At 32.2% G+C, this 16,664-nt stretch overlaps 1 protein-coding gene across 2 annotated transcripts in view; it reads right to left on the reverse strand.

Annotated features, from left to right (window-relative positions):
• DPP10 (dipeptidyl peptidase like 10) overlaps positions 1-16,664 on the reverse strand; it is a 616,119-nt gene that overhangs the window by 450,165 nt on the left and 149,290 nt on the right. For both annotated transcript variants that reach the window (XM_079135626.1, XM_079135625.1), the window contains exon 3: positions 740-835. In XM_079135626.1, coding sequence (XP_078991752.1) covers positions 740-835 — 96 coding nt within the window. The remainder of the gene's footprint in view (positions 1-739; positions 836-16,664) is intronic.

Raw genomic sequence — 16,664 nt, forward strand, 5'->3', positions numbered from 1 at the left:
TTCCCCAGATCTATACCAGTACTAGATAAATAAGTGTGATTTGATCTTTGCCCTTATGAGTTAGATTGCATTCTTTTTATAGCTTCTATAAATTAAAGTCTAATTTGCAGGCATAAATTAATTAGGATATTGGAGAAGAGGAAATGGACTATAAGTGAGATAATGTGTATTAAATTAAAAGGCAAAATTTCTTTATTATACAAATAATCACGTCTATGCCTTAGATATAAGCAAACATATATAAACAACGTGAAGGGCGGCAGAGATTAACAACTATCCAACACTGGTGAATAATAATGTCAGCTAAATTGGAATATTTAGAAAAATGAAAACCTGTGCCTTCCTTTTCACTAACACATTTCTCATGATTAGTTCAGCAATAGCTCCCTATATTATATTGCATAATGACAAACCAAAATCCAGGAAGTGGTTTCCTGTTTCAACTTTCATCTAATAAATTAAGAGTTGAGATAGTTTTCTTTGCCAGGCTAGGAAAACAAAAACAAAAACAAAGAACAGCAGCTACTGCACAATTAACAATGTCTGGAAGATAGTTGTATTGATGCATTATTTTAGAAATTGATTTTATCTCACATGGACCAAAGTTCTGATTTCTTGTTAAATAATACATATAATACTCAAAGAATAGCATCTATTAAAATATGGCCTAAAATTTCACTTTTAATTTAAGTTATAAAGGACTCAAAAACAATATAATATATAAAAAGTCTCTACATACCATTGATCCATCGAGCCTCTGGATTGTGAAGCATGAAATCTTTCCTGAAGAGGTCTTCCAAGGACAGCCTGGTTTCTGATGAATTCGTGAGTTCATCTAAAGTAAAAGAGATGCTAGATTAGATCCTATCTCATGTTAGTTTTTAAAACAAGTATGTTATAAAATATGGAATGTTACCTAGATAACAGTTACCTAGATAACATCTATTTGCCACAAATAGATCAATCCCATGTTATGTACTTATATGTAAAATGAAAACAGTTAAGAATTTCTGTTATGTCCTGTTCAAAATCATACATTTTTATAGCTGGGTGTGGTGGCACATGATTGTAATCCCAGTGGCTCAGGAGGCTAAGGCAGGAGGATCACAAGTTTAAAGCCAGCCTCAGCAACTTAGTTAGGCCTTAAGCAAATTAGCAATATACTGTCTCAAAGAAAAAAGTGGAGCCAAAGAAAATTATCCAAATCAAAAGAAAGTTCAAATAAATCAAATAAATACCAAATTCCATAAAATAATTATTACCCAACAATTACTAAGTGAATTTAGGACAAAAATAAAGTTTAAATAGTATCACGCTAGAATATAAATGAAAACTACATATTTTATATTATTTTCTGACAGATAAACTTAGTACACTTTCTTTTCATATTTAAAAAATATAGAAAATAAAAAGGACAATACAACTTGATAACCAAAATTAATCATTATGAGTATCCTTTTAGACACAAGAGGCTATAGACAGAAATATTTCATTTTCTTTGCAAAATAACAGCATTGTTTATTTGCTGTTCAAATTCTTCTTTGTGACCTTTCAGTTATGACCTTCACTGATTGAAAATAAAATGTCAAAGTTTATACTAACCTCATTAGGTTTTATTTTTAAAAAGTTCAGCACTTATTGTAACAAAAGCTTTGTTTTTCTTCAGCTGAAAATCTGGGGCAAAAAGTCAATAATTTCAAATGCAATTTCTTTGATATGAATCAAGCATGTATTTAACCAACAAAATAGCTGTCAAGAAACTACTGAATCTCTCTTTCTCATGTAATACATAATGTGTACTATATATATGTGTGTGTATATATATATGCATATATGTGTGTGTGTATATATATGTGTATATATACATATATAAACATTTATTTCAATCTTAGCATAAGACATTGTAATTATACACATATTAGTCAAAAAAATGTTATTCAATGATATGCATTGGATCATATGCTTCACAATATGACACAAAATTTGAACCTTCTAAATTCATTCAAAAAATTTCAGCCAGGTGCAGTGTCACATGCCGGGAATTCCAGCTGTTCAGGAGGCTGAGGCAGAAGGATAATGAATTCAAAGCCAGCCTGAGCAATGGTGAGGCCCTAAGTAACTTAGTGAGACCCTGTCTCTAAATAAAATACAAAATAGGGCTGGGGATGTGGTTCAATGGTTGAGTGACCCTGAGTTCAATCCCTAGTACCCTCCTAAAAATTTTTTCAAACTAACAAGTGAGGCATCACAAGTATCACAACAGGAAACCTAGCAATAATCTTCCTAGAGGGTTCTACATTCACATAGCAAGGAATTAGATAGGTGTCCAGATAAGGATGCAGAGTGCTAAATGAGTTCAGAGAGATGAAGAGAAAAGTCAAAAAAAGGAATCAAAGGACTCATTCAAAAATAAAGCAAACAACACTTAATCATTGCTGACAAGAATACAAAATCATACGGTCACTTTACAAGATAATTTGTAAGTTTCTTACAAAACTAAACATACTTTTACAATATAATCTGTAATTATACTTCTGGTATTTACCCAAAAGAGTTGGAAACTCGCACATACTGAAACATGCACACTGAAGTTTTAGCAACTTTATTTGTAATTGTCAAATTTGGAAGCAATTAATGATACCTGTCAGTGGGTGAATTGATAAACTGTGGTATCAGTAAATGATGGAAATTATTATCCAGTGCTAAAAAAATGAGTGAGCAAGTCATAAAAAGATATGGAAGAAATTTAAATGCATATGACTAAAAAGAAGAAGTCAATTTGAAAAGGTTACATACTACATAATTCCAACTGTACAACATTCATACATATATAAATAAAATAAAATAATCAACTAATTCAAATTATTTAAAATAAATCTGTCCTTTAAATAATAATCAAAGGGAAAAAAGTATGATATTTAAGGATAAATTTCTTTGATTTTACTATTCAAAAAGTAAAAGATACGCTTGATTGTATTGTTTTTCTACCCTTTGTGACATTTTGTTCACTTCTTTAAATTTTCTTTAGCTACAAAGAAATATATGTTTGACTCTCTTGAATATTTCGATCATATTTGCTGACATATAAACAAATAATGGAGCTTCTTATTTGAAGCCTCCTAAATTGGTTTCTATTCCCCATCTCCTTCAAGAACAGGATCCACCAAGTTCATGGTGATCTTTTGGGAGGCTCATCCTTTGTAATCAATCCTCTATTTTCAAATGTCCACCAAACCCCTACTGGGTATTCACATCTTCATTCACAGGAAACATGTTGAGCAGGGTTGATGCTACCACAGGTTTAGCTAATACATCACAGAGATAAAATGTGAACCTGCATGTCTCTGACTTTAGATTTATCCTATGAAGCTCACAGTCAAGATTTTAAGAAGGCTTTCCTTGGCTTTCAGTCCCAAAACCTCTTCTCCCAGTTGAAAATTCAACTTCTCCATGCACATCTCTTAAGATCATACTACTATCCCATTCATTCTGCCTCAGTCTGTCCATGATAGCTTCATTACCATAATCCTCCTTTTTTTCCCCATAAACAGAGGGGTGTCCAAGCATTCATTAAAATATGCAAATTTCTGATTGCATTTTTCAAGAAAATTGTCTCTAATATTCCAGCCCGAAATTCCAAATTCACCTTCCCTCCACTGCTTCTTGATGCTTCAAGAGCTGACTGTAGAAGCATCACTCATTACAACTCATCAGCAAATATTTATAACTTACACGGCAACTTAATTGCTCAGGAACTTAATTTATGTTAGTATCAGACCCAGGGGGAGTTACTTGGAGAAATCTTACTATTTGGTACATTTTAATAATTTTATCTGCACTTTAACACTGAAGACTTGTGTAGCAAACAGAGAATCCTAAATATCACTCATTAATCCCAATCACTCACAATAAATGCTAAGGAGAAAGAAATTGACATTAGATTGTAAATCACTTAGGGTAACATAAAGTGCTGTTCTAGATAATTTTTAGAGAAAGAAATTCTAAAATCAATATCTTGTCCCTAATACCAAGAAAATATTGTTAAAATTTAATATTCACCTCCCATAGACATTACTTTTCTTAGAAAGGTATTTGTTAACAAACCACTTCTCTAGCTATTTTGTAGCTAAATATAAGATACCTCTCTGATATGTATGTATGTATGTGTGTGTATGTATATACATATGAGAGCATGTATATGTGTATGAAATTCCATAAGCTTAATATATGTTAATAGCTGCTATTAAAAAGGTAAATGATTGCTATGCAGCCATGTTAGGATTGTAAATGAAACACAAAAAATTACAAGTACAGTTATAACAATATTCACAAGTATTTATGGAACTGGAAAATGCATTATGTTTTGTGAAAAAGTTACAGGGTATAGAAATTTGACTACACCATTCACCTTCCCCAATATAAATGCAGTAACATAACTAAAATTGAATAATTCACTCCATGTTCTTTTCTCTGCTCCAGTCTGTCATTTAAGATCATAGACTATTATTGGTATTTCTGTGCTTTCTCCCAAAAATCCAATCTTGCTTTTAAATGGCCTTTTGAAATAAGTTGGCTGCATAATCTTAGAAGAAAAAAGTACATTCTTCAGTATTGAACTGAAGAAAAACTAATTTATGACTTTCAGTTCTTGGTTCCTCTTTATTGAAAATAATTGCGCTACTTTTTATCTAGTTTATTCTTGATATCAGAAGTTCAGAAATATTCCCTTTAATTTAAATCCTATTTGAAATAATTTCCTGTTAAAACAGTAATAGAAGGTAACATCTAATCAGGTTATTCAGAATTTCCCAGAAGAAGAGAAAAGCCATTTCCCCTCCTGCTCACATGAGTCTCCCTTTACTGGACTCTGAGTTAGCCGAGAATACCATTTCCCTCTGCTGTGCTTAAATCTTCATTTATTCTTTAGGATTGTTTTAATTTTCCACAGCTATCATCAGAAAAAGCGAGTCCTTAGTGCATTTTCATTTTAAATGTTATCAAATAGTTCCTTGAAAAGTAACACTGCCTTCAATCTTCTTTATATAATTCCTTGAAAATGCAGAGGGCAAACCATAGCCATCAAGGTTAAAGTTATTTAGTCCATAGCACATACAATACTAATTGTCCTCTTATTCATTGTTATTTCATTAGTTTCTTTCACAATTAGTATTGTATATGTTATAGACTAAAATAACTTTAAGTTCCATGGACTGACCAGTTGATATGTAGACAGCAAATGTTGTATAAAGCCTGGAATTTAACATTTAAAATGCCTAATGTATTACCTAGAAAATGAACTCAGATTTATTATTTCCTAGTTAAGAAATGTTATGGTTCTTGATGTGCATTTACATCAATGTCTATAGCAGCACAATTGACAATAGCTAAGCTATGGAACCAACTTAGATGCCTACCAACAGATGAATGGATAAAGAAATTGTGGATGTATATACAATGGACTATTACTCAGCTATAAAGAAAAATGACTTCATGACATTTGCCAGTAAGTGAGTGGATCTGGAGACTATCATGCTAAATGAAATAAGCCAATCCCCAAAACACAAAGGTTGAATGTTTTTGTTGATATGTGAAAGCTAAATCACATAAGGGGGTGGGAGGAAGTTTAGTAGATTAGACAAAGAGGAACAAACGGAGGGGAGAAGGGATATGAACAGGAAAGACAGTAGAATAAATCTAACGTAATTTTCCTATGTACACTCATGAAAATACCTAAGTGAATCCCACTATCTTTCCCACCCACAAGGGGGTCCTAATAAGAATAAGATATATTCCATGTTTATATAATTTTATCAAAATTGATTCCTCTGTCACATATAACTAAGAAGAACTAATAATAAATAAATAAATAAAATACATATATCAAAATAGAAAAAAAAGTGAAGATATTTCCTGGCAAAAGGTTCATAGATTATTTTTAATACATAAATGAAAACTCAGATGGAGAACATTAGGAAAGAATTCAGTTCATTTAATGTCAGCCATTATCATTATTGTTATTAAAACTTAAAATACATGTGCCGATATGAAGAACCTTTTAATTTCTCAATTCTAGAACCAAACGAAATATGTTGCTCACTTTTTATGGAATATTTCTTTTTTATATTCATTCAAAATATTTCTGTTCTCAGATTTATCATCACCAGAGTTCAATATTGAATTGCTCCTTTAGAGTTAATTAAAAATAGAATAATGCATGAAATTCACCCAGAAGTCTCTTTATGAAAGAGGGTCATTTGACTATGTCAATTTTGAAAGGTTTGAAATGTGAATCATGCAAATAAAAACCTACAAATCAGTTAAGGAAGGAAACTTTAGATAGTTTATCATTTAGTATATTGAACCTAAAGTCATTTATCAAACAAAAGTCAAGAAAGGAAAAAGTGTATTATGCCACACCTGTTTGTAATCCCAGGAAAATCCCTTTGTTCCCTTTGGCATGTCAGGATTTTCCTTTCAAAGCTTTCTTATTCCTTTGATCTTTTAACTGTTTCTAATATCTTTTTAAGCTAATAGCTATTTCTTATAAATAAGTAAACAAACAAACAAATAAATAATAAAAATGGGATAAAATAAGCCAAGTGTGACAGTGTACAACTGTAATCCCAACAGTTTGGGAGGTTGAAACCAAAGGATTGCAAGTTCAAACCCAGTCACAGCAACTCTTCAAGTTCTTAAGCATCTTAGCTCAAAATAAAAAGAGTAAAAGGGTTGGGGATGTGGCTCAAGGATTAAGCTTCCCTGTGTTCAATCCCTCCTACCAAAACAAAACAACAAAAAAGACAAAATGAAAAAAAAAAAAAATGCCATTACCTTGTATTAACCCTGTAATACAAGTCTGATAATGCATATTCCTCTTAAGAAATTCATTCTATATATCAGAATATCTTTGAATGAATGTTCTTTCCATCTTTGATTCCAACATATGAGTTGCATACATATTTTAACTAAAGTATTTTAAAAATTCAGTTGTGTGGTAAGTTACTCAATTAAGACTCAGGTGTGTCTATACTGACTAGAAAGCAGAGAACAGATAAAGTATTACATATTAGTTTATCTGCCTCTTTCTTTCTTTTACCCAAACCCTGCTGTTTTTATTTTTTTCGCCATATATGGAAGAAATTTTAGGAAATTCATAGTGAATATAAAAGAATCAAATATGGATTGTAAGAACTTTACCTACTAAATACATCCATCTTCTCTGGGTTCCCAGCACAAAGTTAGGAGCTTAGTCTCCCTTTCTCTGTCCTCAAACAGGAATAAACAATAATTCAGCAATAACAGTTTTTAGAGTTTGGAGGTTAGAATTTAGTTCAGCCTTTCACTAGCATGGATATCCTTGGCTAGATCATTCCATTAGTTTCCCCACTTGAAAGGAGAGTTTGGCAAAATCTCACTGTAGCCAACTGTGTTCTGAGGACTCTAGTGAAACTAGGAGTGGGAGGGGAAGACTATGGGGACCATGAGGTTAGAAACAATCCAACCAGAACAGTGCTCCCTCGGTGTGCATGATTTGTCTGTGTAGACCTGTACTGGAAGCACTACACATACCCGGGTCCATACACACAGCATACACATACGAGCACGTGAGATGACCCACAGAGCAAACTGCATTCCTAAGATCCTCTCATTTTTGTCATATTTTGCACTAGTTTTCCTTCTTGTTTTGAACAAAGACTCAAAATGTTCATTAAATAAGGAATGTACTTTTAGGTTCTGAAGCACCATTATTAAATTCTCCCTCAAACTTAACATCCCTTGAATAAATAAGTCAAGAGCTTTAGGATTTACTCATAGGTTTAATTAGTCAAATTAGTCAATTATTCAAAATGCTAATCATTCTCAAACCTCTTTTGGAGACCTTTTCGAATTAGCATCTCCTGAATTTGAATTAAAAAACTAAATATGAGAAATGTACTTGCACAAAGGCTTTTCTCATTTTGAGAGTTAGAGGGAAATTTCATACTCTAACATACATATACACACATACACAGAACACCTACACACTAAGGAATACCTTCATTTCACTGGAAAGTGTTATGATTTTATTTTAGACCTTCAAGCTCTCCCATGGTTATATTTAAGTTCTTCTTTACTTATGTTATTTGCTTCTATCACATTGCCAAATGCAAATTTCTTCCCACATACTTATTACCTTACAGCAGAGGTTTTCAGTGAGTGCTGTGTGGTTTTCTGTAACATAGGGATCTTAGAAGTCAAAACCACATTAATAATAATATTAAGATATTACGTCCCTTCTTCATGGATTAAAATGTTCACTTCCAGTGCAAAATAATGGTGGATAAAACTCTAAGCACCCTATTATGGCGGCGAGACCCGGGGCCAGGGTTACGCCACGTGCATCTAAAGATGGCGACTGGCAGAGAGCAAATGGCATCCTGATTATGCCTGGAAAAAGGCAGGAAGCATTTACAATTGGCTGTATGATAATCAGTTCAGCCGCCCAGCATGTGGACAGATATACTTTCCATGTATGCTTGGCGAGTGATCGCTTGACCTTTAACAGGATTGGATGGACATATCTGGTTATAATTGCTTATGCATGAGACTGATTATATATTGAGGGTGTGTTATCTGAATAAACGGAAAGCTGCTTCGTGAACTTCTGAAGAGTAGTGTCTTTTGTCCTGCTGGTCCGGCAGAAAGAGCAAGAAGCGGCGTGAGCCGCTTGGAGCAACCTGGGCTAGAAGCAGCGGTTTTCGGTACCCTATCATGAGTCAACAAAGTGACATAAAGCAATTATTATAGTACTGATGTTCTTTACTATGATTTAACCTCAATTATAAAAACAACAAAAATTCAGACTAAGAATTCACTTATGAAAGAAAAAAATGTTAACTGTATTAAAACTCAATTCACGAGATCTTCTCAATATCTGAATGATGAAAATAAAAACAAATTCCACTGTGTCCTAAATATAATGATTGTCCCATGGAAAAGCATGGGGACCATTGCCTGATTATGACTTCAACTCACTGATTTTTCCCCCTATGCAACACCATTTTAAAGGAAAGAAATAAGTTAAAAAGTTACAATTATTTAGATTTAAGTTTTTGATAAAGGCTTTTCTTCACTTGCAAAATCTCATAAGTTACTATACTCATTAAAAATGATAAAATTCAAGTTTCCCATGACAAAATTGAATTTTGGAAATCAGTTATTCTCCATCATAAATTTGTCTGCTTCCCAATACTCCAATGTTTCTGTGTAATCATTGATTTTAATCACATAAATTTATAAATTATGTAATAAATTCAACAAATAATTGGAAGATCTATGAAACTCAGTGAACCAATACTTTCCAAATGACCAATTCATGATATTAAAGAATCATGTATAGATGAAAGAGCCTTTCAAAGTTTAAGAGGGATTAATGAATTCAATGTAGTAGAGCAATGAAATGTTATTCAGATTCTTTACTTAACTTCCAAGAATCCACGACTATTCTAATTTTTAAAAGTATAAGAAAAGAATACCAACAATTATCTGAAATAGCTATTGAAATATGTCTTACATTTTTAATTACAAATGTTCATGAGGGCAGAATTATTTCAAATTCTGCAACCAAAACCACCTATTAACGAATGCATTAGAGGAGCATTAGGAGAATCCTGATGTATTCTATTGAGCCGGTGTTTTAATCAGCTTTTGACTGTTGTGATCTAAAGAACTTAATTAAAACAACTGTAGATGAGGAAAAGTTTATTTGGGGGCTCATGGTTTCAGATGTCTCAATTCATAGACAGCAGGCTCCATTCCTCTGGGCTCAAGGCGAGGCAGAACATCATGGTGGAAGAGTGTGGCAGAGGGAATCAGCTCACATGATGATCAGAGAGAGAATTCACTCTCCAGATATAAAACATATACCGTACAGCTATGAACCACTTCCTCTGGCCACACCCCACCTGCCTCCAGTTATCACTCAGTTAATCCCACTAGAGATTAATTCACTGATTAGTTCAAGGCTATAACCCAATCATTTCTCCTCCAAACCTTCTTGCATTGTCTCACATGTGAGGTTTTGGGGAATACCACATCTAAACTATAACAACCAGATATTAAAATGATTTGCAAAAAAAAATTAAAAATATAAAACTATGATTCTGTTCTATTTTATTTGTTGTCTTAGAAAAGACAACCAAAGGGTAGAATGTTTTCTCTGATATGTGAAAACTAACCCAACATAGGTGGGGGAGAGGAAGAACAGAAGTTCAGCAGATTAGAAAAAAGGGAATAAAGGGAAGGGAAGAGTGATAGGAAAAGGAAAGACAGTGAAATTAATCTGACATAATTTTTGTTTGCACATATGTTAATACAACACAGTGAATCTCACCATCTCATACAACAAAAGAATGGGGTCCTAATTAGAATAAGAAATATCCCATGTGTATAATTATATCAAAATCGATTCCATTATCATATATAGCTAACAAGAGCCAATTAAAATGAATAAATGAAAAAGAATATATAGCTACTATTAAGGGTTAAGTCATATTCACATGTAATAATTTTACCATTATCATTTAAAATGAATTAATAAATAATTTGCTTTTAAAATCTCAGAAATTTCTAATTTCTAATCTTACAAATAATTTTAGATAGAATTCCAATGCTCCAAAGAATTTTGAGTCCACAGTAATTTGTCAAAATGTTCTACACTAAGCTCTGCTGAGTTAATTTATTGAGAAAAATAACCAAGTTAGAGACCTAATTTGAAAAAAATGAGAGAGGTTATTTTGCTTCTTCTATTTTTATTTCCCCTTGGTTTCTGTTTCTCCCTCAAGAAAAAATATCTGTTAAATAAAAATAAAAACCTCCAAATGAACACAATCTAAAGGAAAAGAGAATTAAGAAACCACACACAATAAAGAAGAGTATCTTTTCAAACATAGTTCAGAAAAGTCTACTAAATAGTCACTTAGAACAAGTAACAAAATCCCAAACAAGACAGAAGTGTTGCCATAAACATTATAATATTAAAATGTGTAATTTTAAACTAAAAATTAAAAATCATGAAAACATGTGAGAAAGTATGTTTCCTTCATAAAAGAAATTAACAAATACTTCTACTAAGGGAGAAAACATTTTACTTACTAGACAAACACTTCAAATGAATTGCATTAGATATGCTCCCAAAGCTAAATCAAACCAGGATAAAAACATATGAAAAATAAAAGATATTAATAAAAATAGAAATTGTATCCTGCAAAGTAGCAGAATAATGATAGACAAAATCAGTTATTTCCTTCTTCAATAATGAATTTTCTGAGAAAGAAAAGCAGAAAACTAATCTACTAACAAAATCTTCAGAAAATAAAATAAAATAAAATACTTGGGAATAATTCTACCCAAAGAGTAAAAAGCCTCTACTATGAAAACTATATATAAATGAAGAAAGAAAATGAAGACTTTAAAAGATGGAAGAATCTGCCATGTTCTCGGATAGACAGAATTAATATTGTCAAAATGGCCATATTATTAAAAGTGATATATAGATCAATACAATACCCATCAACATACCAATGACATTTCTCACAGAACTAGAGAAATCTGTCCTACAATTCTATGGAAGAGTAAAAGACCCAAAACATTCAAAGCAATACTGAGCAAGAAGAGTTAACAGTGGAGAAATCACAACATAGGATCTCAAATTGTACTACAGAGCTATAGCAACAAAATCAGCATGGTATTAGTACCAAAAGAGAAGTAAAGGTGAGCAGAACATAATGAGAGACATAGAGACAAACCCACACAGTTATATAGTTATCTGATAAAAATGTGCCAGAAGATACAGTGGAGAAAATATAGACTTTTAACAAAAGATGCAGGAAAACTGGATATCCAAATGTACAAGGATGAAACTAGATCCCTATTAACTTGCACAAAAGCCAAATCAAAGTGACTCAAAGACCTAGCAATTAGATCAGAAACATTGCACAGAAGAAAACACAGGTTCAACATTTTAACCTATTGGCACAGGCACCAACTTCTTTAACAATATCCCTAAAGCTCAAGAAATAAAACCAAGTATTAATAGTGGGATACCATCCAACTAAAAAAAAGAAACTGCACATTAAAAGAAACAATTAAGAACGTGGACAGACAACCCACAGGATGGGGAAAATTGTTGCCAGGTACTCCTCTGACAGGGAGATGATATAAAAAATCTAGAAGGTACTCAAAACCTTAACACCAAAAAGAAAAGAAAATGATCCAAACAATAAATTGGAAAAAGAATTAAACAAACATTTCTCAAAGTAAGAAATACAAACGGCAAAAATAAATGAAAAAAAAAAGTTTGATATTCATAGCAATTAGGGAAAAGCAAAAACTACATTGAGATTTTATCTCACTTCTCTTAGAATAGCAATCATTGAGAAAACATAAAATAAAAAATGTTGGTGAGAATGAGGGGAAAAACTCACTCATACATTGATTTGGTGGTTTGTCTGCAAATTCATAAAATCACTTTGAAAAGTAGTGTAGAGATTCCTCTAAAGATTAGGGATGGAATCACCAGATGACCCAGCTATTTCACTACTTGGTATTTATCCAAATGAGCTAAAATCAGTATATTGCAGTGATACAGGCATATTAATGCTTATAGTAGAGTAATTCACAATAGCCAAGTTGTGGAATTAGTCTAGGTACCTAGTAACAGATAGATGAATAAAGAAAGTATGGTGGAGGTACACAATGTTGTTTTACTCAGACATGAAGAAGAATAAAATTGTCATTTGCTGGTAAAAGGATAGACCTAGGGATCATATGGTTAAGTGAAATTAGCCAGACTCAAAGTCGAAAGTCTAATATTTTCTTTCATATATTATAAATAAAAAAAATAAGAGGGAAAGTGGAGGAGGGAAATTCCATAAAAATAAAACAGAGATGAAGGGACTAGAAGAAGAGACCAAGAAGAAGAAAGGAGGAATGGGAAAAGAAGGAATTATGAGATAAAATAGAACAGATTATGCTGTGTATATGTACAAATATATCACTGTGAATTCCACCTTTATATCTATAGAGTATCTGTGAAAAAAACAATAAGTAAATAAATAGTAGATCAGTACAGAGGAAAGGAAAGAGGGCAATGGAGGAGGGAAAGGAAAGTGGAATAGCTGGAAATTGAATTGGAGCAAATTATATTCTATGAATGTATTATAATTGGAAATTAAGTCACTATTGTGTATAATGTGCTAATAAATAAACAATAAAAATTAAAATACAGAGAACAGAAAAATGTTACAGAAATATACAACATAATTAATCTCACTAATGGATTAAAATAGTAGAATTGAGCAGGCATAAGTTAACATGAGAAAAATTCAATTGATACTGAAATAAACTCAAATGAAATTGTCAAGTATGGGGAGACAAGGAAGGACAAAAGGAAAAAAGGAAAATGAACATTGTCTAAGAGATATGAAACAACAGCAAGCACGCCAACAAAAAAATGATGGAAATCATAGAAAAAAACAAAGAAAAGAAGGGAAAGAAAGAATATTTGAAGGAACAATGCAAAACAACATGTTATATAGTTAACAAAATAATGGATTTGATATTAAGTTAATATGTTAATATCAAAAATAGTCTATCAAACAAAATAGTCTTTAAGGAAAAAATTGTTCTAAGAGGCAAAGAAAAAAATTGTATATTGAAAAACAATGAAGTCTTATAAGAAATATATTACTAATTATAGATGTACCAAACATTAAAGACACAAATTATAGGTTAAGGTTGAATAATAGTGTCCCCTCCAAAATTCATGTTGCAATTTAATTCCCAGTGTAACACTAGTAAGAAGTATAGCGTTTGAGGGATAATAAAGTCAAAAGAACTCTGTCCTCATGAAGAGTATTCACATACTTAAGAAATGATTTGAGGTGTCTGTTCAGTTACTTTACCCATTTATTGATTGTGTTATTTTTTTTTAATGTTAAGTTTTTTGAGTTATTTATATATCCTGGAAATTAATGCTCTGAGGTAACAGTGGTAAAGATTTTCTCCCATTCTGCAGGCTCTCTCTTTATATCTTGTTTCCTTTGTTGTTAAGAAACTTTGTAATTTGACTCTATCCCATTTATTGATTCCTGATTTTACTACTTGTGCTTTAGGATTCTTATTGAGAGAGTCTATTCCTGAGTCAACATGATGAGAATTGGGCCTACTTTTCCATCTAGTAGTCACAGGTTTTAGGCCCTTGATCCACTTTGAGTTGAGTTTTGTGCACGGTGAGAGATAGTACTTCAATTTCAATCTACTACATATGGATTTCCAGTTTTCCCAGCACCATTTGTTAAAGAGGCTATTTTTTCTCCATTATGTTTATGCCACTTTTGTCTAACAAGGGAGAACAATTTATGTGGGCATGTCTCTGTGTTTTCTATTCTGTTCCATTGGTCTTCAGTTCTATCTTTGTGCTAATACCATGCCATTTTGTTACTATAGCACTGTTGTATAATTTAAGGTCTGGTATTGTGATGCTTCTTGTGTTACTTTTGTTGGTAAGGATTGTTTTGGTGACTCTGGGTCTCTTATTTTTCCAAATGAATTTCAAGACTGCCTTTTGCATTTCCATAAAGAACATCATTGGAATTTTAATTAGGACTGCATTAAATTTGTACAGCGCTTTTGGTAATATGACCATTATGACAATATTAATTCTATCTAAGAACATGGGAGAGATTTTCATTTTCTAAGATCTTCAATCTCTTTCTTTAGGGTTACTTCACAGAAGAAAAATAGGAGTGGTCAAAGAATATGTGAAAAAATGTTCAACAAATCTAGCAATTAGAAAAATACAAATGAAAACTACACTGAGATTTCATCCTTCTTCAGTCAGGATGGCAATTATCAAGAAAACAAGTAACAATGTGGGGGAAAAGCATTTGCTCATACATTGCTCCTGGGACTGTATCTAGAAAGCAGCATGGAGATTCCCTAGAAAACTTGGAAAGGAACCACCATTTGACCCAATTATCCCAATCCTTGGTTATACACAAAGGACTTAAAATCAGCATACTACAATGATGTAGCAATATCATCATGTTCATGTTTAGAGCAGCTTAATTCATAATAGCCAAACTATGGAACCAAACTATGTGTCCTGCAACAGTTGAATGGATTAAGAAATGTGGTATATATACACACTAGAATATTACTCAGCCTTAAAGAAGAATGAAATTATGGCATTTGCCAATAAATGGATGGAACGGGAGAATATCATTCTAAGTGAAATAATTCAGTCCTAAAAAAAACAAAGGGCAAATGTTCTCTCTAAAATATGGATGCTAATCCATAACAAAGGAGGGGAAGGATAGAAGTTCATTGGATTAGACAAAGGAGAATGAAGAGAAGGGATGGGGAATGGGAATAGAAATTACAGAAAAATGAATTCGACATAACATTCCTATGCTCATATGAATATGTGACAATTGTAATTCCATATCATGTACAAAAGCCACAAGAATGAGATCCAAATTAGAATGGGCTGTGCTCCATGTATGTATAATATATCACAATACACCCTACTGTCATGTATATCTAAAAACAATAAATAAATAAGTAAATGAAAATGATGAGATCGGAAGGATAGTTTCTTGCCCTTCTGTGTCTTCCAAGATGGACTCAATGTTCCTCCCATTCAAAGGTCCTAGTAATGCCTAATAGCAAAGAAACATCTTAGGACAGAAAGCAGCTCTCATCAGACTTACCCTGCTGGTCCCTTAATCATAAATTTCACTTTGTAAATAGGTTTATATTGTTTCACAGTCTGCAGCATCATTTTATAGTAGCACAAATGTACCAAGACATTATATGAACCAAATAAAGACAGAAATGAATGAGGGAATAACTAAATCTACAAAAGTGGTTAGACATTGTAATACTGTACTTACAAGAATGGATGGAACATTTGGATCTTAGATAATAAGTACCATATAACAATTTAAACCAAGTAGACAAAATTTAACTTGTCAACAATTTCACCTTACAATATTAGAATATACACATTTTTCCAATACATAGGAAAATTCTTCAGAATATACCCACACATTAAGGAACAAAACTAGTCTTAGTAAATTATGGAAGACTGAAATCAAACAAAGCATCTTTTCTAGATGCTACAAAATGAAGCTAGAAATCAACAACAGAAAGAAAACTAGAAAACTCACTTTTACGTGGAAATTAAACAACATACTTTTTTCCATTTTTTAATTTTCTCCACATTTTTAATTTGTACATTATAGTTATACATAATGGTGAAATTTGTTCTTACACTTACATACATGCACTTACTATAACAATATAATTTCACCAATATTATTTCCCAGTATCTCCTCTTTCCTTCTCCTATATCCTTTTCTTTAATGACTTCCTTTTGATTTTTATGATATTTCCCCCACCTTTCCTTTGCTTTTACCTCTGTAACTTCCACATATGAAAGAAAACATATGATCCTTCACCTTCTGAGTTTGGATTATTTCATTTAACATAATGGCCTCTAATTCCACCCATTTTCCTGAAAATGCCATAATTTCAGTCTTCTTTATGGCTGAATAAAAGTCCCTCATGTTTATAGACCACATTTTCCTTATTCATCCCTCCATACATGACCACCTAGAATG

This window comes from Sciurus vulgaris (assembly GCF_902686455.1).
Source record: "Sciurus vulgaris genome assembly, chromosome: 3".
Taxonomy (NCBI): domain Eukaryota; kingdom Metazoa; phylum Chordata; class Mammalia; order Rodentia; family Sciuridae; genus Sciurus; species Sciurus vulgaris.